General features: G+C 42.2%; 1 protein-coding gene across 1 annotated transcript; it reads left to right on the top strand.

Annotated features, from left to right (window-relative positions):
- Positions 1-4,937: 4,937 nt before the first annotated feature.
- Positions 4,938-18,989, top strand: HNRNPU (heterogeneous nuclear ribonucleoprotein U). The gene is made up of 14 exons (XM_041477163.1): positions 4,938-5,905; positions 6,692-6,803; positions 6,925-6,998; positions 9,347-9,486; positions 11,085-11,184; positions 12,271-12,383; positions 12,779-13,042; positions 13,305-13,424; positions 14,030-14,158; positions 14,526-14,694; positions 15,228-15,467; positions 15,719-15,921; positions 16,998-17,069; positions 17,505-18,989. The coding sequence occupies exons 1-14, from the start codon at positions 5,173-5,175 to the stop codon at positions 17,556-17,558; spliced, it is 2,523 nt and encodes an 840-aa protein (XP_041333097.1). The 5' UTR covers positions 4,938-5,172; the 3' UTR covers positions 17,559-18,989.
- Positions 18,990-19,582: the final 593 nt, after the last annotated feature.

Here is a 19,582-nt window from a genome sequence, read left to right as displayed (position 1 = left end):
TTGTGCTTGAAGTGCATGTCTGTTTTCACTCCTTTTTAATTATACTTTTGGTCGTAAATTTTTTCAAGTTTGTAAATGATAGACAAGCACACTGTTGTCACACAGCTCTTATTTCAGAAACACAATCCTGTCTATGATAACAGGATTGTTAAAACAGTTATTTGTTAAGCTAGGCATGCTGTGTTCACCTTGATTCTTACTTTCTTAACTTTTGCTGTTGAGGATGTCTCATTTTGCTGGTATGTGAAGCAGGAGAAACAAGTGCAGATGCCTAGTCTCATAGAGGAATCGCCAGGCAGTTCTATTTTCTTTTGTATGAAAAAGAAGTCATAAAATCCAGAATCTAATTGAGGCCCTGACCCCGTAATGAACTCAGCAGTCACATGGGTCTGGGGACACAGGGAAAGCTATAGGATAGAAAGCCTTGGATTGCAAATACTGAAAATTCAGGTTACTGCTCTAAACATGTTGGCCTGATGTTATTTGAAAGAATAGCTCTATGTTCCTATCAGAAAATCTCAATTGGAGAGTTTAGGAGCTTGTTAACTCTTGGATTAGCTACTTTACAGCAGAAAGCCCTTAGAAAATTTTTGACTCTCCTCCTCCCTGACTTTACTGGCACTGTTTCTTCAGAACAGTGTGACCTGATGGGATACCTGGCTGTGATTCACAATACATGCTGGAAGGACTGCCTGCCTTCTGGCCAGGGTGCACTCCCAGAAATATTCTTAGCCTATGGATGTGGAACCAGCAAGGTTACATGACAGTGCTTTTCTTCTGCTGTTTATTGTCAAATAATTGTTCTCAGAGAGTTTGTAGGAGACTCACTGAGTTTTTTTATGCTTTCCTAGGAAATTACCTGTAGTCATTTGCTAGCAGTTGCTTTAGTGTGTTGTCAGAAGAGTTTCTGTTGCTAAGTCTTTCATATGAAATTATGCTGGTTTCCCTCAGCCCGAAAAGAAATGAAAGGTTGAGCAGATTTGCTCCAGCAGAGTGGGTTAAAGAGCAGTCTATGACAAAGTGGCTTTCTTTCCAGAGAGCATTCTACAGTGAAGTTAACTCAACTAATGCAGTTTCCTAAAATGAATCAACTGACCAAACCTCTGACCTCATTTCTTTATCCCCCTTTTAAAAATTATACAATGTTCAGTCTTAAAGTTAAGTTTTCCTTTTCTTTTTTGAGCTGACTTCATTTGGGACTAAAAGAAAGGTAGCTGGGCTTGGGATACTGCTTCCAAAGGTAAAAGCCAAGAGATCTGCAACCAAGACTGAGGAAAGGTAATTTTGTACTCTCCAAGATACTTTCTGGTGCTTTGGAGTCTGCTTAGCAGACCTCAGGATTTTGTAACAGCTGCCTTGTAGGATTGCCAGGGCAGTGTCTAAACAGGGAAAGCTACTCAGGGTCTATCTATCTATCTGGGCTCCAGCTGTGTGTCACACAGAAGTGGCCGTCTTGAAAGCATTCTAACATGTATTAATGAATATTTTAAAATAGTTCACTTAGTCAGCTTTGCCTATCACAGATTTAAGGCATGCTGTGGTAGTACCTTCAGTTACCATAAAATATTCTTAAAAATTCTAGGAGGTTTATGTGGGTTTTTTAGCATGGCCTTCCCAGTCTGTTCACTTTTTTGTGAATTGAGTGGACAGAGGAGATGGTCTAAGAGCTAGCAATACTCTGGTGCCACAAAAAGTGTGTGGTGACTTTTATTTTTTGGCAAGAGCATTTTATGAGGGAAAGGAGAAAGATGTGTTGAAGAAGCTTAAAGAGTAAAGCTTATCTGTTGAAGGGCCCAGCCCCAGAAGACTTGGAAATTACTTTTGAGAGAAGACTGGTTTGGAGAAAAAAACAGTTTAGGTTAGGAAGTATCACAGATAGGAGAAAAATGCTGTATGATTGATTAAAAAGTGCACAGAATTGCATCTTTTATATATGGGGGCATGTTACTTTTCATTTAAATAGAAAGGAAGATTAAGTTTCAATATATTTTGAGACCAAAAAAGGCAATTTTAATAGAGGAGTATTTTGGTTACCAGCAATTATGTTTTGTTTTTCATATGGCCATCATCATACAAGTAGCAGCTTTGCACATTAAAGCTTAAAGTGCTTTTCTTTAGTGTTACCCTATTTCAGGATGTTGCATTACCAAACACTCATTTTTGATGTGGCTGGCATCTATCAATCTGCATGTTCAATGAAAAGCAGAGCTGAAGAATTCACTCAGTGAACTCAACTAAAAGAGGGTACAGCAACAAGGAAAGCATACATCCTTAACCTATTTTTGTCCTTCAAAGTATGAATAAGGAAAAGAAAAACTCCTGCAACATAGGACTCACAGAGGACAGGGTAGTATCTTAAGAGAGATTTTTCCCAGGGACAGATGTGTAATAAATATGTATATAACTTACATATAGAAAAAGCACTTTTATTTAACACTTTGAGGCAGTCATTAAAGTTACACATCTATTTCAGTTATGTGTGTGTTTTATTTACTTAGCTGTTTGATTATTTACAACTATTTATTTATTATTTACAATTGAATCACCTGACCAGATCTGAAAATCAACTGGGATTTCTGACTTCTGTAATAACAGGTAACATAACTGTAGTCTGAAAAGTCTTGCTACACCTGTTTGGTAGTGTAATTAAGTGTGAGGTTAGATAGTAAGCATTACTCTTATTATGATGGTATGAGTTAATCTCCTTTAAAAATAATAAGTTTATCCTTCTAAGTGGTTTAATAAATAGAAAGCTGTAGTAACTTTAAAAAATGCCTCAAGTTCATAGTGCTAAATTTCAAAGGGGGGGAGGGGAAATTATTTTTACTTTATCTACTTGTGCCATTATATACAGGCTTGGATGCTTTAGGGTAAGGAATCTCTCCATGTGCCTCAAAGCTGTTAGCTGTTTTGTTTCTCCATGGTAACAGGAGTATAAAGCAGTATGAGCATGTTACTGAAGTAGGGAGACATGACATCGTTTAGGAATGGGATTACATGTAACGACTGCAGCTCTCAGGTGATTCTGAATGAGGGTGTGTTCTAGCACAGAGGCACTGTCAATATGTGCAGATGTGCTCATTTAAGGCAAGGCTTAGGGATACAAAGCTGGCCTAAAAGAATCTATCAATCCATAAAGTTTGCAGTGATGGGAAGGATTATCAGAGTTTGGGGTTGATTAAACTCTTCCAGAAGTATGACTCGACATGTGAAAAGCCGTGTGCAAGATCAAGGTCTAAACACAGGGCTCTGACTGAGGTTCAGATAATACAGAGTTATTGATGTACTTTCTGTTTAAATTTGTTTACATACAAAAACAAAACAAACAAACAAACAAAAAAAAACCAAAAAAAAAACCCAAAAAAAAATATATAGTTGGATAGGCAAATGCCATCGAAATGAATGAAGAATTATCTGTAAGTTTCAGTCAGTAATACTGCAATATTAACTGGTTTAATTTTGTTGTCACTTTGGCAGAACAGTATATGTCAGGAGTCCCTCAGCAGACTAGCTAAGATTGTTCTTTCATGAAGAAATGGACAAAGGCAGTGATTTAGAGTGGTACAGCTTAATCAGACACGGACCTCTCCTTTGCATTGATGTACTCTTACCCTTTTCTTCTGATGTTGAGGTGACTCTGACTTACTGGACTGGAATAAAATCTACTAACTTGACCTTAAAGTAAGGGAAAGGTTCTGGCAACTTTTTTCTCATCTGTACACATTGCATCTCTTCCTGAATCTGTTCCAACAAGCTGTTGTGTAGTGCTGGGTTCAGCTAACCTTGCCGACCGAGTCGAGTTTTCTCCAAGTAGACGTAGCCTGACAGAGGATAGAGCGGTGTGTGTGTACGTGTGTGAAAGAGCCCTTTCCTTGCGCACTTAACACGGGATGACTTCCTTGTCTCTCTTCCCTTCCTCTGGGGCAGGCAAATGCAATTTGTTCTGGTTCAGGAGGCCACGCAATCTGTACCAACACAAGGAAACTTGGTGGCAAATGCACCTTCCCTTCTGTTGCACTTCATACTGATCCTCTGGCGGTTTGACTCGCTTTTCCTGCAATTGAAAATTAGCTTTTCATCTGGGCTCCCTAAGGAAGCCGAGATCCTCTGGCGGTTTGACTCGCATTTCTTTTCCTGCAATTGAAAATTAGCTTTTCATCTGGGCTCCCTAAGGAAGCCGACTTGTAGATCCGTGCTGCCTCTCTGCTCATGTGAAATCTTCTCCACTCTTTGTTTTCATGCTACTTTTGACCGAATTGGAAAAAGCTAAAATTCGATCACTGTACAACTTGTGTGGCTGGGGAGAGCCCCCTATTAACGCTGTGCAGAGAGGGAGGCAGGGGGAAGAGGGAAAGCTGCGCAGTTTTGGTGAGCGGCTTAGCCCCGTGCCGAGCTCCAGATTAGGAGTCCATGCACTGGAGAACCTTTGTTACCGCCGGCTCTGGTTAAGGCTCAGCGCCGTGCCTGCCTCCCGGTGCTGCGGGATCGGGGCAGCCCCGCTCCTGCCCTTACGTAACTGCGTTAGCAGGGCTGTGCCAGGGGAACTGTCTGGAGCAGCAGTGCCCCTTTTCAAAGCCTGAACGCAATAAACCGTGCGGGACTAGGCCCGACGTGGGCGCAGAGGAGCCAGGGGAATGAGGACAGGGTGCTGTGAGGCTGTGGCTGGAATGCGGGCCCCTGCTGAGGGGGTGCATTTCGGTAGGGCTGTGGCCTCACGCGGCCGGGAGCTGGCACGGGGGTGCCTCGCAGCCCGGAGCGGGTTCTTTGCGCCGGAGCGGTGTACCGGTCCATCGGGTTCCGCCAAGGAACCCGGCAGGACAAGGGCGGCGGGGTGCGCTGCGCTCGGGCGGGCATTTACGGTAATGCGGTCGTTACGGTAGCGCGGGAGGGCCTACGTGCGCGGGGGCGGGGCGGCGCGCGCGCGGCGCCGGTGCGTGCGCGGCCCCGCGAGGCGCGTCTCCCTCGCGAGCTCGCGGTGAAAGGATTTGGCGCCAGGCGGGTCCGGCTCCGCAGCTCCCGCAGCCGCACGAACCCCCCGCGCCTCCCGCCCGCACCCACCGCCCGCCGGGGCACTGACACACCGCACGCAGAGCCAGAGCCGCCCGTCTGTCCCTGCTCGCCGCCGCCCGCGCGCCGCCCAGGGACCGAGCCGCCAGTGCCGCCGCCGCCGCCATGAGCTGCTCGCCCGTGAACGTGAAGAAGCTGAAGGTGTCGGAGCTGAAGGAGGAGCTGAAAAAGCGGCGCCTCTCTGACAAGGGCCTCAAGGCTGAGCTCATGGAGCGGCTCCAGGCCGCGCTAGACCAGGAGGAGGCCGGCGGGGGCGGCCCCGCCAGCGGCGCGGCCGAGCCCGGCAACGGCAGCGTGGAGGGGGAGGCGGCCGAGAGCGGCGGGGGCGCCGCGCAGCTCCGCCAGGGGGGAGGCCCCGGCCAGGCCGCGGCCTCCGCCATGGAGGACGACGACGAGGAAGGGCTGGAGGCCGCCGATGGCGACGCCATGGAGCTGGGCGAGGAGAACGGCGAGCGGGCAGGGGCCGGGGGCGGCCCCATGGAGGAGGAGGCGGGTGGCGAGGAGGAGGAAGAGGAGGAGGAGGAGGATGAGAACGGCGACGACCAGGGTTTCCAAGAGGGGGAGGACGAGTTGGCCGACGAGGAGGAGGCCGCGGCCGGAGACGCCAACGGCCACGGTGACCAGCAGCCGCCGCAGACCCAGCAGCCGCAGCAGCCCCCTCCGCTCCTCCCGCCGCGCAGCGCCGCTGCCGCCAAGGAGGCTCCCGGCAAGAGCGCTGGGGGCGCCTCGGGGCCCGCCGCTGCCTCTGGCCCGGCGGGCCCCGCCAAGCAGCAGCAGCAGCAGAAGAAAGCGGAAGGCGGCGGCGGAGGCGGCCGCCCCGGGGCGCAGGGCGCCGGGGGTGAGTGAGCGTGGCGGCGGGAAGCGGGGTGGGGGCCCATTAATGCCAGCCCCCCCGCCATGACGGGGGTTGCCCGGCCGGGGGGGGTGGGGGGTGGTTTCCGGGGCGCGCGCGGGAGGACGTTGGCGGCCCCGCGCCTCGAGGGGCGGCGGAGGGGCCGCTGGGGCGCGCTGTGCATTGTGCGCCGAGCAGCGCGGGGCGCGCCTGACGTCACTTCCGGGCTGGGCGCCGCCGCCGCACGGGATGGCGCTGGGAAGGCCTGGCGGTACAATGGAGGCGGGAGGAGGAGGAATCCCTTCCCTGGGGCTCCCGCCCGCGGCCCGCCGGGAGGAGGCGCAGTCGTGCGGATCGCACGGTGCCCTTGCGAGCGGCTGGCAGTGTCCCGCTGCCTCCGTGGTGGGCGGGTGGTGATGGTGTTGCGGGTCTGGAGGCGCGGCGGGTCAGGACGTTTTTTTATCGTTTTAGAGGATTTTTTTCTTTTTTTCTTTTTTTTTTTTTTTTTTTTCGGGGTGGTTTCAGTGGGGCTCGTAACATTGAGAGCCCTACTGGCTGCTGTGTGGTGTATTGGCGACTTCCGTGTGCTAAATCATTCCTGGGTGGCAACGAGTTTTGAGTTTCCCGTGAAAATTCAACATATCTTAGTAACATAGTAAAATTTCTTGTTAAGATGTTAATGCTTATCTTATGCTGTATGCAGTTTGCAAAGTCGAAACCATGATATAGATTTTTATTCCGAATTAAACTAAAACTTTAAATAGTCAAAATAAATCATTATTTCTGTTACAGGAGATGGTAAAACGGAGCAAAAGCCTGGTGAGAAGAAGAGGGGAGTAAAGAGACCACGTGAAGATCATGGTCGGGGATACTTTGAGTACATTGAGGAAAACAAGTATAGCAGGTAAACAGAATTGGTGCTGGGCAGCATTTGTGATAAGGAGGAATAGAGCACAGAGGTGTTGTTTTAATTTTGAGAAAATACATGTAGCTTTATTATGTTTTGTTTGGTTTTGTTTTTTCAGGGCCAAGTCCCCTCAACCACCTGTTGAAGAAGAAGATGAACATTTTGATGACACAGTGGTTTGTCTTGATACTTGTGAGTAAACATGGTTTCCTTTGCTCTGGAAAGATGTGGTGTTAAGGCTTCTAATCTTAATGCCACACTTTCTGAGACAGGGAGGATAACATTTGTTGGTTTTCAGGTAACTTTAAAAAAATTAGAAAAATACTGTATTTCCATCCATTTTTAGCAAACAAAAGAACAGAAGGATATGAGAATGTTAGCAGTAATGAGCTTGGTTTTCCTGTGAATTCTGTAGTGATAGATGGTTCTGTGAAGAAATCTTAACCAAAACACTAATCTGGTATGGAAGCTTAGGTGGGTAAGTGTAGAGTGCACATAAACACCCTGCAGACAGCTTGATGAAACAGCTGTCCAGCCTATGGCCCAGAAAGCTCAGAGAGTCAACAGCCTAAGTGCTTACAAAGTACAGTTTGGGGAGTAAGCTTCCTGCATAAGTTCCCCTATTTAGGTACTGACCAGTGGAGTGTTCTATCTTCCAATAAATTTAACAAAATCTGGTAATGCCTCCTCAGAAATTACCCATTAATGTAACCTGTGAGTGTGTGGGCTTTGGTGGTTTGTGGAAGTGGGATGGCAGAGAGACTTGGTCAGCAGAGCATAGGAATTGAGAAGTATCTGCAAACAGGGTTTTTTGAGGCAGATTATGAACATCATTTTTACTGTAACATATCATTATGGCAGAGTTGACATTTGTGTTCTTGAGGGTAAGTATAAGGACTCAGTGCAATATTAGAACACTTGATCTTGAAGTAATGCTTGAACTTGTTGGATTCTTACAGTGCCATGGAAGGAAAGCTTAACTTTTGGCATTGTCTGGTATATTTGTTAGAAGTTTCAGGTGGTTTTATCCACAAGAAATGGTTTGAAATGGAAGGAGGTATTAGCTTACAGTCACGTAAATTGCTGGATATGCCATCCCTGACATTTTGCTAACTAAGTCTCAAGTTTCTAGCTGCTAACCTGGTGAGTAGCCACTTCTGTGGGAGCTTTGGATTCTTCCAATAGCTGAGTAAATAACTACTTTTCATTATTACTGTTTCTAGTAATAATAGTATTTTCTAGCGGAAAATATTGTTACTGGACAAATACTCATTTAAAGTGTTGGCAGACTCTTTAGAGATAAGATTCAAACACAGCTGTAAGGCTGAATTGTGTAACAAATTGGCACTCTCTCTTCTGGATAGTGATCCAGACATGTAAGAGGTTTAGCCACTCTTAAGTGCGTTTTATTACCGGTGTCTTACAAAGCTGTAACTTCAAATTCTGTTCTCATCTCCCGTTCTAAAGGTAGCCTGCAAAGGTGGGTTTCTAATGTGTGATTTTACCTGCTTTTCAGTAAATAAGAGTTACCAGTACTAATGAGAAGACACTTGGATCACTAATAGTATTTTTGAAATTTGGGATGGCTGTATGCAAACAGAACAAAATCTTGTGCGTAAGCGTTGTCAGTAGTACAGGGCAGGCTGCATTTTAGTGTATTCTGGCATCATGCAGGTTTTATACCAGAGCAGAATTCCTCACTGTTTGCTCCTTTTGCTCCTTTCTTGTAACCCCCAGGTAGGTTTGGAGCTGCTTCTGTGGATTCCGTGCTCTGGGGAATTCAAGTGTTGCATGCTGCGCCTCTTGTTTCCATTTGACATTGTTTTTCTGAAACCTCCTGGGAGATTCATTTGCAATTTCAGGGTGTGCAGCTCTGAAGGTGCTTGTAAAACCAAGGTTCTGCTTAGGTTCTTGGAGTGATAGGTGAATTCAGTGTGTAGTTCTTGTTTTTGGGCTGAAGTAGGCTCTCTTAGCACACTCTCTGCACTTAGCATATCTGCCCCTGATTTAACTGCCTTTATTTTAATAGACATAATCTGACTTGCTAATTGACTGTATTAACCAAAGACTACGTTCAGTACTTAAATAAAAACATTTGTGTTCACGTTTACTTCCTAGCAGCCCTTAGCTTTGGTCTTGAGCAGTGAGACTGCTTCAGAATCAGGTCTCTAGAGGGTACTGGAGAGCACAATGCAGATGGCTCGGTATTGATGGAAAGAGGTAACTGACAGAGGATTCAAACAGATAATATAGAACTTAGGGGTTTTTAAGCAGATGTTGAAAATAGAGGGAACTTGGGTGACAGAAGTGAAGATGGCACCTTGAAAATGACTTGTTAGCTAGCTTTTCCTAAGATTTTGGCTGAGCTTCAGTCTGCACTTCCATCTAGACATGTTGCTTCTCGGAAAGATCCTGGGTTCTTGCTGGCAGTTTGTCAGTTAAATCACCTTTAGAAGCTGGCATCATCTTTAATGCATAAAATTGGACACCTGTATTTAATTTTGTAATCAGAGTAAACAGAATGATTTTTATGTTAACAGATAACTGTGACCTGCATTTTAAAATCTCAAGAGACCGGTTTAGTGCTTCCTCTCTGACCATGGAAAGTTTTGCTTTCCTTTGGGCTGGAGGGAGAGCCTCCTATGGAGTTTCTAAAGGCAAAGTCTGCTTTGAGATGAAGGTGAGTTAATGTTTATGGGGCACTTTTGCATTATTATATTATATATATATTATATATATATATATATATATATATTATATTTGTCACATTTTTTGGACGTGGTTGAAACTAATTGATGTGAACAGGACCCTTAAATGGTTTTCTCTTAAAAGAAGGTAGCTCAGTTTGCAAAACTGTTTTCTCTAAGAACTTTGATTTAACCAAAAAAAAAAAAAACAAACAGAAATTAAAAAAAAAAAAACAAAAAACAAAACACTACATTAGTTCTGAATGTGAGACTTTTGGTCTTATTTTTTAATCACTAATTGTATTTGTCATCTCATGCATCAACACTGAAAGTATTTTTATACTCTCTATGCTTGTGCTTTCTGAAAATTACAGAAAGCTTGACTTCTTTTTTTAAAGGGATATAAATTATCTCAACAGTCCTTTCTGGTTCTGCTTAGTCTTTGAGTTTGATATGCTGTAGGCATGCATTTGGGCTGGATGACCTCTAAAGGTCCCGTTCAACATCATTGACTCTGACATGATGCATTGAATGTGAGTATTTAGCAAGTAGTTGAATTTTGAGAGCAAGAGTTCTCCTGAAGGGTCAGAATGGCAATCAGCCTTCCAATAAACTGATTTCTCCAGCTTGTTGATGGAAGAGGAACAAAATCACAAAAGCTTGAATTTATTTTTCGTATTCCTTTTTTACTTAACAGTGTTAAAGGCTTCTTTGTGTATGATGGGCGTGTATGTATTAATCTGTTCTCTTCCTCTAGTGCTTTCAAATGTAACTGTTACCATGAGAATTGGATAGTGATCCCATCATCCAAACTTTTGCATGGAGGGATTTCTGTGTCTGTTGATACCTGTAACTTTGGAAGGCCAGTGAAGGGAAATTTACGTCACTACTTACTGTCCTGTTTGCTTTCAAATGAGTTTCAGCTCAGTCACCTGACTGGAATAGTTGCAGAGGTTGATAGGATACTGATGGGCTTTACACTTCCTTTTAGTAAAGTTTCTAAAGACAGTTAAAAAACAGCTGGTTGCATGTAGTGTGTTTAGGTGGCTTTTTGGGGGTTTCTGGGGTGTTTTTGTTTGTTGCCTTTTTTTTAATCTGGTTATGTTGTTTGGAAGCTGGCAGCTTGCCCAGGAAGTCTGCTCACAGTGAAAAGGGATAGTGTAATACTTTCCCTAGTCTCTAAGAAGCAGATTTTTCATACAGTGCACATTTTCTTAGCTAAGTAATTTACTGTTAATCCCAACTTCATGGCAACTTGGGTTTTTTTAATAAATATTCATATTGTTTGTGATTTTGATACAATGTCAAAAGGATTTAAGGCTTTTGACCACTGACAGGGACTGCTGTGACAAAGTGATGAAGATTTATGGTATCTTCATTGCTAAGTCAGGAGATTGAGCTGTTTAGTCACTCATTGCAGTTTCATATTCTTGAGCATGTTTTATTTTTGCTGAAGGTGATCACTTAGACTTAGTAAAGATTTAACCAAAGTGGGGTTCAAAGTAAAGGTTCAAAGTGTTACCTTTTGTTCTTCCATCTTCTTAGTGTGTAATAAATACTGCTTACCTTTTATTGAATAATTTAAAAATAGGTTACAGAAAAGATTCCTGTTAAACACCTGTATACAAAAGATATTGACATACATGAAGTGCGAGTTGGCTGGTCACTGAACACAAGTGGAATGTTGCTTGGTAAGACTTAAATGTTTGATTGCTTTTGTGTTGATGTGGATTAAGTTTTAAAATTTTTTTTCTGAAGCAGGGGGAACAAGCTTAGTGACTGTAAGTCTGTGTTGTGAAAAGTGGTCTTAATTTGAGTCATTCTCTCGACATGGTGTGAGAAAGTTCATTACTAGGACCAAATAAAGTCATAAAGTATTCAGACCTATAAGGGTTAGGGCCATAATTTAGCAATTAATTCTTCCAATTATTATCTATGGGTTATGGACAACATTGTTAAATAATCTGATAAGATAAAGGATTTGTCTTGGTCATGTAGTGTTAAAAGTAGAAAAGGGGGAGTTGCCGTTCTCTCCTTCTAAGGGGTGGTGCATGGTATAAAATTTAACTCATGGTAACTACATTATCTTCTTTTTTTTTTTTTTTTTTTTTGCTTGGTGGGAAAATCTTAGTTTCTGAAAATAGCTGGAAACGAAGTACAACCTTGTTATATATATGACAAAATATTATAATAATAATATTTATAACTTGTTGCTGAAACACATATTTGGGGGAAATATTCGTGAGTTGGTATGTTCTGACATCAGCAACAGCTTTCTATTTAAATTACACCTAAGTCCTTGTGTTTGACACTTCCTGTTAGCTTGTTCCTTGCAGCTTCATCCTCAGCTGTTGCATAGGCTGACTGTCTGCTAAACTCCCTTTAAAATGGGAGGGGTAAGTGCTCCTGGAGACTAAACTTCAGAAAGCCTTTCTGACTACGTTACAGCAGGTATAACAGCGCATAATCAGGTCTTCACAGTTTAAAATACTTGTTCATGTCTTTATCTGACAGTTCAGCTTTTATTGTCAGCATAAATCTGGAACCAGCAGCATAAAGCTCTTAAACAGGGATGAGGAAACACTGCTGTTCTATTTCAAGTGAAAGTATTGAATAGAAGAATGAGCTTGTATAGCTGTTGGGGGGGCATCATAGCTTGTTTTGGCATTAATAAAAATACTCTGAACAGCAGCTTATTTAAGTAGCTGTAAGGTGATTTATGTCTAAAAGGTTAGATGGAAAAGCCCATGTGTAATTAGTTTAAATTTGTCCTTCAGGTGAAGAAGAATTTTCTTACGGTTATTCTCTAAAAGGAATAAAGACATGCAATTGTGAGACTGAAGACTTTGGTGAGAAGTTTGATGAAAATGATGTGATTGGATGTTTTGCTGTAAGTTTTCACTTATATTTTCTTTTGAGGGAAAACATCCTTGAACTTTTAGACTGCTTTGATGTTAGAAGTGGTAAAGCAAATACATAAAATCATGGGAGCAAGACAAGTTGTTTAACATAGGCAATAGAAGCAGCAGCTGTTACTAACAGTGACTGCTGGCAACATAATTTTATATTCACGGACAAATGTCTTTAAAAGCCTTCTAACAAAAAATCAGATCTTGAAAAAAATTATCATTGACAGTGACTCATTAGAAGAGAAAATTAGGTTTAGTTCCTTTATGAAGTAACAGTTACAGAAGTTGAGTGAACATAGCCAGTAGAGTGAAGTGACTCATTAACTGTATAAAGTGAGTTAATTTTATCCAAAATAATGCTTTGTCTGAAAAACAGAATTTTGATGGTGATGAAGTGGAACTCTCATATTCCAAGAATGGACAAGAGCTTGGTGTTGCATTCAAAATAAGCAAGGAAGTTCTTGATGGGCGACCACTCTTTCCGCATGTTCTTTGCCATAACTGTGCGGTTGAGTTTAACTTTGGTCAGAAGGAGGAACCCTACTTCCCTGTACCTGAAGAGTACACCTTCATCCAGAAGGTCCCCCTGGAGGATAGGGTCCGAGGACCAAAGGGACCCGAGCAAAAGAAAGATTGTGAAGTAAGTTTCTTCTGATGATCTCAAAAGTTGTTAAAGCACATGGATGGAAATGGTTAGAGTTAAGGAGACTATTCCATCTCACTGTCATTTTTGTTTGGGAGCTTTAATACTCAATATCTTGTGACCTACTTACTACCACTACATTCCCCACCCCCAAGACTCCCACATCCCCCCTCAGTATCCATTAGGCTTGCTGGGCTAAGTTGTGTATTAAAGAAAATCTTTGAACTAGTATCTCAAATACAGAACTTTTTTTTCATAGGTGGTGATGATGATTGGCTTGCCAGGAGCTGGCAAGACTACATGGGTTACCAAACATGCAGCAGCAAATCCTGGAAAATACAATATTCTTGGGACAAATACTATTATGGACAAAATGATGGTAAGTGGTAAGACATTTTATTTCTTTATATGTTGGAAACGCTGTAAATCCATGGTCTTTGGTTGCCGTGGGGTTATTTTGTTTAATGAAGCTGGCTACTACTTAGCTAGTGACCATTCGTATTGAAGAAAAGACTGGCTGTGGCCCTTAGTGCCATGGTCTGGTTGATAAGGTGGTGTTAGTTGGACTCAGTGATCTCAAAGGCCTTTCCCAACCTAATGGTTCTGTGTAAAGATTTTATTACCTTGCTGATCTGCTAATTCACACATGGCAAGATTCAGAAGCTTTTTTGTGGTAAAATGGAAGAAATAGTCAGCTGTTGTTGACTATTGAATGTATTTCTACTTCTCTATACATCACTATTCTCAGAGCTGGAATTAGTATTGTGATGAGTATACCTTGAACTGAATGGTACCAATTCTTGTGGAGTCTTTGTTTATAAATCTCTTACATTCTATGGAGGGTTGAGAATTTCAGTTAAGAGTTTGCAGCCGTTGTGGCCTTGAATTGAACAACCCTTGAAGTGTGGTGGAAAGCATTTAGCAAAGAACGTCAGCCACATGTATCAGGACTACACTGACTAACGCTGGGAAATTTCTCCATAGGTTGCAGGTTTTAAGCGTCAGATGGCAGACACTGGAAAGCTTAACACACTGTTGCAGAGAGCTCCACAGTGTCTTGGAAAGTTCATTGAGATTGCAGCTCGTAAGAAGCGGAATTTCATTTTGGATCAGGTAGAAGCTTCAGTGAAAAATGGTTAAGGAATTTTTTTATAGGCTGTATTGTAGTAATTAATTGGGATTAAAGTTATATTATAATAGCAGTTGTTTCAGTTACTGACTTACTACTCATTCAGGGGACACAAAGTTGAGATATTACTACAAATGCTTGTCTGAACTTCTCTAGATTTATGGGATGTGGGAGGAAGTGTTTTAACACATGGATACAAGCTGTAACTTTGCATTATGCAGCATCTTTATGTCCAGTTATTTGTAAACTTCATTGCAAGCTCTTGTAGAGGTGAAGTCTATACACCTTAAGTTGACTTCCTTAACTCTTACAATGACAGCTACGTGTAGTAAGTTACTGCATTTTTTTCAGACAAATGTGTCTGCAGCTGCGCAGAGGAGAAAAATGTGCCTGTTTGCAGGCTTCCAGCGCAAAGCAGTTGTTGTTTGCCCAAAAGATGAAGACTACAAGCAAAGAACACAAAAGAAGGCAGAGGTGGAGGGAAAAGATCTTCCAGAGCATGCAGTTCTCAAAATGAAAGGCATGGAACATAATCCTATACTGTGTTTTAGGATGCTGAGTATCTGTTTAAAGGATTAAGTAAACGTGAAGTCTAAAAAACCACTTTATCTTAAACAGTTGTACTTATACAAAACTGGAAGACTATTGTAACTTGGTAGGATAACACTATATTGTGTTCCCTCTGCTGCAGTCCTTAACACTACTCAGTTACGGTGATACGCTTCATGCAGATGCACAAAGCTGTCTTGGCATAAAGTGCCCTATATACGTGACATATTTGGCAGAAACTGGTGTTCTGAGTGGAGGCTTATAAAAGAAAAAAAAAGATAGGCAGAATGTTTTCGAGGTTTGGAACAGTACTGGCAACTCCATGAAGACCTGTTTATTTCCTTTGTCACTGTTACATTTCCTAAATGCTCAGATTATGTAATTTTGTCCATATGCTGAGGGGATGCAGAGGGTGGGAGGAAGAATGGGGGAAAGGTGGTTAAATTGCAGCTTTGATTATAGCTGAATGTAGATGCTGAATACTCAGTGTTTTTGCAATTATAGGGAACTTCACACTGCCAGAGGTAGCAGAATGTTTTGATGAAATAATCTATGTAGAGTTGCAAAAAGAAGAAGCTCAGAAGCTTTTGGAACAGTATAAAGAAGAAAGTAAGAAAGCTCTTCCGCCAGAAAAGAAACAGAACACTGGCTCAAAGAAGAACAAGAAGAGCAATAAAAATCAATTTAATAGGGGTCAGAGAGGACGTGGAGGATTCAACATGCGGGGCAACTTCAGAGGAGGAGGTGAGCCTAGAAATAAATCTGTGACTTCTGGCGGTTTCTGCTGCTGGGGAAAAAGTTGTAGTACTTGCATTGCAATTATTATATAGTGGGAACCTTGATCTCAATTTCAGTGAGTTTAACGTTTTAATGAATAGTTAATTGTCCAGCTTAAATGAGAGGCTCGTCAGACCTTGGACTGCACTGTTCATCTTTGTGTAGCAAATATGTAAGACCTAACAATTACTTGATTAAAATAACTCTCTCCCTTGCAGTCCCTGGCAATCGTGGTGGATACAACAGGAGGGGAGGCAACATGCCTCAGCGAGGTGGTGGAGGTGGCGGTGGTGGCGGTGGCAGCAGCGGAGCAATTGGCTACCCCTATCCTCGTGGCCCTGTCTTTCCAAGCAGAGGTGGCTACTCAAACAGAGGAAACTATAACAGAGGTGGAATGCCCAACAGGGGAAACTACAACCAGGTGATGCTTTGAGGGGGGACTGACTAGCTGAACTACAGTACTTGGGATGTTGATGACAGCTCTGGTGCCTGTGAGGAGTCACAGACTTGGTTGTGGTGCTACACTGATGCCATGCTGCAAGGCCTTTCTAGTTTAGCGCATGTGCCCAGGGCTCTGAATGTTGTGTAACAACTGCTGATCCAGGGGGTTCATGTTAGGGCTATACCTCTCTCTGTCCTGCTAAAAATGAAGACTTTTAGTGCATGTGTGTGAAGGCTGGTCTCCAGATTTTTGTGTTTTTCTTCCTCTTCCCCAATAACAGTAACTGTTGTTTGGCCTGAGGATCAAAGTGTATTTTTATCAAACATGTAGAGAACTTTCTGAAAATAGCTCTGCACGGAGTCTTTGTTTTGGTGTCTGGTATCAAATACAACTAGTAAAGACACACTAGCCTAGATCTTATCTGATGGAATATCGGTGGAAGTATTGGAAAAACAAAATAGAGATTACTGAAGAGCCAGCAGATGGAGCCCAAGCCAGTAAACATGGCTCAGGTTTGCCTAATACTGTCAAACAGGGGAAAAGCAAAATTTTATCTACTTGTATCAATGTCCCTTTGTTGTACCATAACTTCTGTTGAAGTTTTGTGGGCTAGCTCGTCTATTTTCAGTTGTGTGACCCATATCCTTTTGTCTGATCAGATAACATATCCTTGTAGCAACTACAGCCTTTCCTAACTAAAAATAGACAAGCTCTTGTATTTTTAGTTGTCCTGGTGCATTTAGCAGCTGGAAATAGGGTGAGTCAAAACTGGATTAGCCAGCTTTCCAGACCAGGCAACAGCACTTCGAGCTGGTTTATTAATTCTGAGGTTCTTCCCCTATGCTTAAAAAGCAGTTGCTTAGAGGGGAGGAAGGAGGCTTTTGGTATTCCAGTGTTTTTCAGAGAGGGATTTTTTGGTGGTGTGTTTTTCCATTAACCTGGGGCTGGTGCTTCTATATGGTGTGTGATGTTTTGGTGGTAATGAAGATTGGTATTAGGACACTGCTAAAAAATGCATGCAGACAAAGTAGTTAGAAACTGTTGTTCTCTTGCAGAACTTCAGAGGAAGGGGAAATAATCGTGGCTACAAAAACCAATCTCAGGGCTACAACCAGTGGCAGCAGGGTGTAAGTAGTCCCAGCTTTACCTTTTTACTGATTGTTAACTTGAATGTTGCAAAATGCTGACTAAAATAAAGAGATGCACAGTCAAAAGTGGATAGCAAAATCTTCTAATGCTAGGTAATATCACTATAAATAGCTTCCTGTGCAAAACTTAATCTGCCTTGATGGTCTTGATATATCAAATACCAGCTGTGGCTTAACGTTCTTAATGGTATGTAGTACTTGGCTTCACATTACTGCTGTGAAGTGAACTTTTAACAGCCTTCAGTTGTTCAGGAGCTTGCTGCTATTGGAGAGGACTTTAATCTTGTCAAGTTCCAGGGGATGTTTGTTAAATGCTTTTCTCTCTTTTTTTTTTTTTTTTTTTTTTCCCCAAGTAAGAAACTTAACTGTTATGTGATTGCAGGTTAAAACTAACTATTTATTAATCTATTGCAGCAATTCTGGGGTCAGAAGCCATGGAGTCAGCATTATCACCAAGGATATTATTGAATACCCAAATAAATGAACTGATACATATTTCTCCAAAACCTTCACAAGAAGTCGACTGTTTTCTTTAGTAGGCTAACTTTTTAAACATTCCACAAGAGGAAGTGCCTGCGGGTTCCTTTTTTAGAAGCTTTGTGGGTTGATTTTTTCTTTTCTTTTTTTGTACATTTTTAATTGCAGTTTTAAAGTGATTCGTAAGAGAACCTCAGCATTGTGCACGAAAAGAGAATGTGTCAGTATTTCAGGGTTCTACATTTTATCTGTAAAATGTGACTTTTTTTTTACCACAACAAAAGTAAAACGTTGCTTTGTACCTGGTGTCTTTTTATTAAAGAATTTTCTCCTTTTTCCCCATCCCCCAATTTCTAAGAAACAGTCGTGAGTCATGTCACAATATGATAGAAATGTTAGCAACCAGATTCGTATGGAGGCATCTTAGTAGCCCTCAAATACCATGAGATTATGTAAAGCTCCCTATTACACTCCATCCTCTCTATGAAGCTCTTGGGTGGGGAGGGGAGGAGGGGGAGGCAAAAGTTTCTGGCAATAACTAGGACTTTTTTGTAACATTTGGAACTCAATAAGATGTCGGGGGCAAAGAGGAAACCTGGGGCTAAATAGTGATGGTGGAGTGTACGTAGAAGCTCTTAAAGTTGTAAAACTCGGTTGCTTTATTTGTGGAGGCTCAAACTTGTGAAGGTACAACACCATAATTTTTTTTTCCATTTGTTCTGCATTTTGATTCTGAAAAGAAGCTGGCTTTGCCCATTTCTTATTAAACAAAACTTGTTGTAAATCCAGTTGTCTAATGGGATCTATATGAAGTTAGCTGTGTGTCTGTATAACTTTCCCCACAAAATACTGTATACCTAGTGTGCTTGTAGTAGTTACCTCCACCATTTTGTAAGCTAATGAAACTGTGAGTCACCCATTTTATATCTTAATTTTTAATCATGTCAATTCTCAAATGGGTGTATCTCCTTAGCCTGCTGATTCCTTTTCTCTTTAAAGAAAGTGGGTGGAGAAGTTTAACTCTAGACGTTTGTTTGCAATAAAATAAATTCATTTTACTCTTGTTTGGGATTGTCGCCATCAAGGTCTAAAATCCCGCTACTGCTATAAAGAGGAAGAGAATGTATGAAAGCGACGATGTTGGACAGTTTTAAACTCATTACTGTACATGCTGAAATATTTGTGTTTCTTTAAAAAAACTGGTGGTTGCTCTGTTAGAGATCTATCACGTGTAATTCACAGTTTAACATGGTTATATGTATAGGGCAAAAGTCTTTTGAGTTGCGCTTGCATCATGTAAATCCACTTAACCTCTTTACTGTAAAATAGACATTAGGGAAGGAGCAGGAGAAGGATTTGGACAGGGAGTAGGACAGGAGGAAGGATTGTCATGGAGTTTAACAGAGCTTCAATTTGTTTTAACTGCTATTTTGTTCAGCTTTATGCTTCTGTAAAATTGTAGTGGCAATGTTAGCTGCTAACTTGTGTTCTAATGCCATAAGACAAGGAAAAGATGTATCCATTGTAAGAGGGACACGGGGTACACACGTGAGAACACGTGCCACTGCTGCCATCAGGGCCCTGGAGTGTGCTGGCAGTCCCCGTGGCAGTGTATGGACTAGCAGAGGCTTCCTGGCAGCAGCCTAGAGCTAGAGTCGTGTGCTGTGCTTGAAACCTTTCTCCAGTGTTAGTCAATTTCTAGTAGTCTTCAGAAGTAAAGATAAGCTTGTGTTGCTCTTCTAGCCTTTATAGCAGATGCCATTGCATATTGACATTAAACATTAACAGCACCACCTCCTTGTTAATAGTGCTTTAAATCATCCCTTTACTTTGAATGAGAAAAATGTAAATTGTCTTAAAAGAAACATTTAATGAAATTTGGGGAGTTGAAACCCAAATATGTTTTGCTGAAATGGAATTTTCTTTAGACTTGCGGAAAAAAGTTTAGTGTAATTAAAGTCCATTTCCCTTCTACCCTCCTCACAGGAACTAACACTTTGTATGGAGTGCTGATC

Source organism: Pyrgilauda ruficollis, unplaced genomic scaffold (assembly GCF_017590135.1).
Source record: "Pyrgilauda ruficollis isolate IOZ18807 unplaced genomic scaffold, ASM1759013v1 scaffold4, whole genome shotgun sequence".
Classification (NCBI taxonomy): Eukaryota; Metazoa; Chordata; class Aves; order Passeriformes; family Passeridae; genus Pyrgilauda; species Pyrgilauda ruficollis.
Note: the sequence above shows the minus strand (reverse complement) of the source record. Positions and strands in the feature narration are given on the sequence as shown.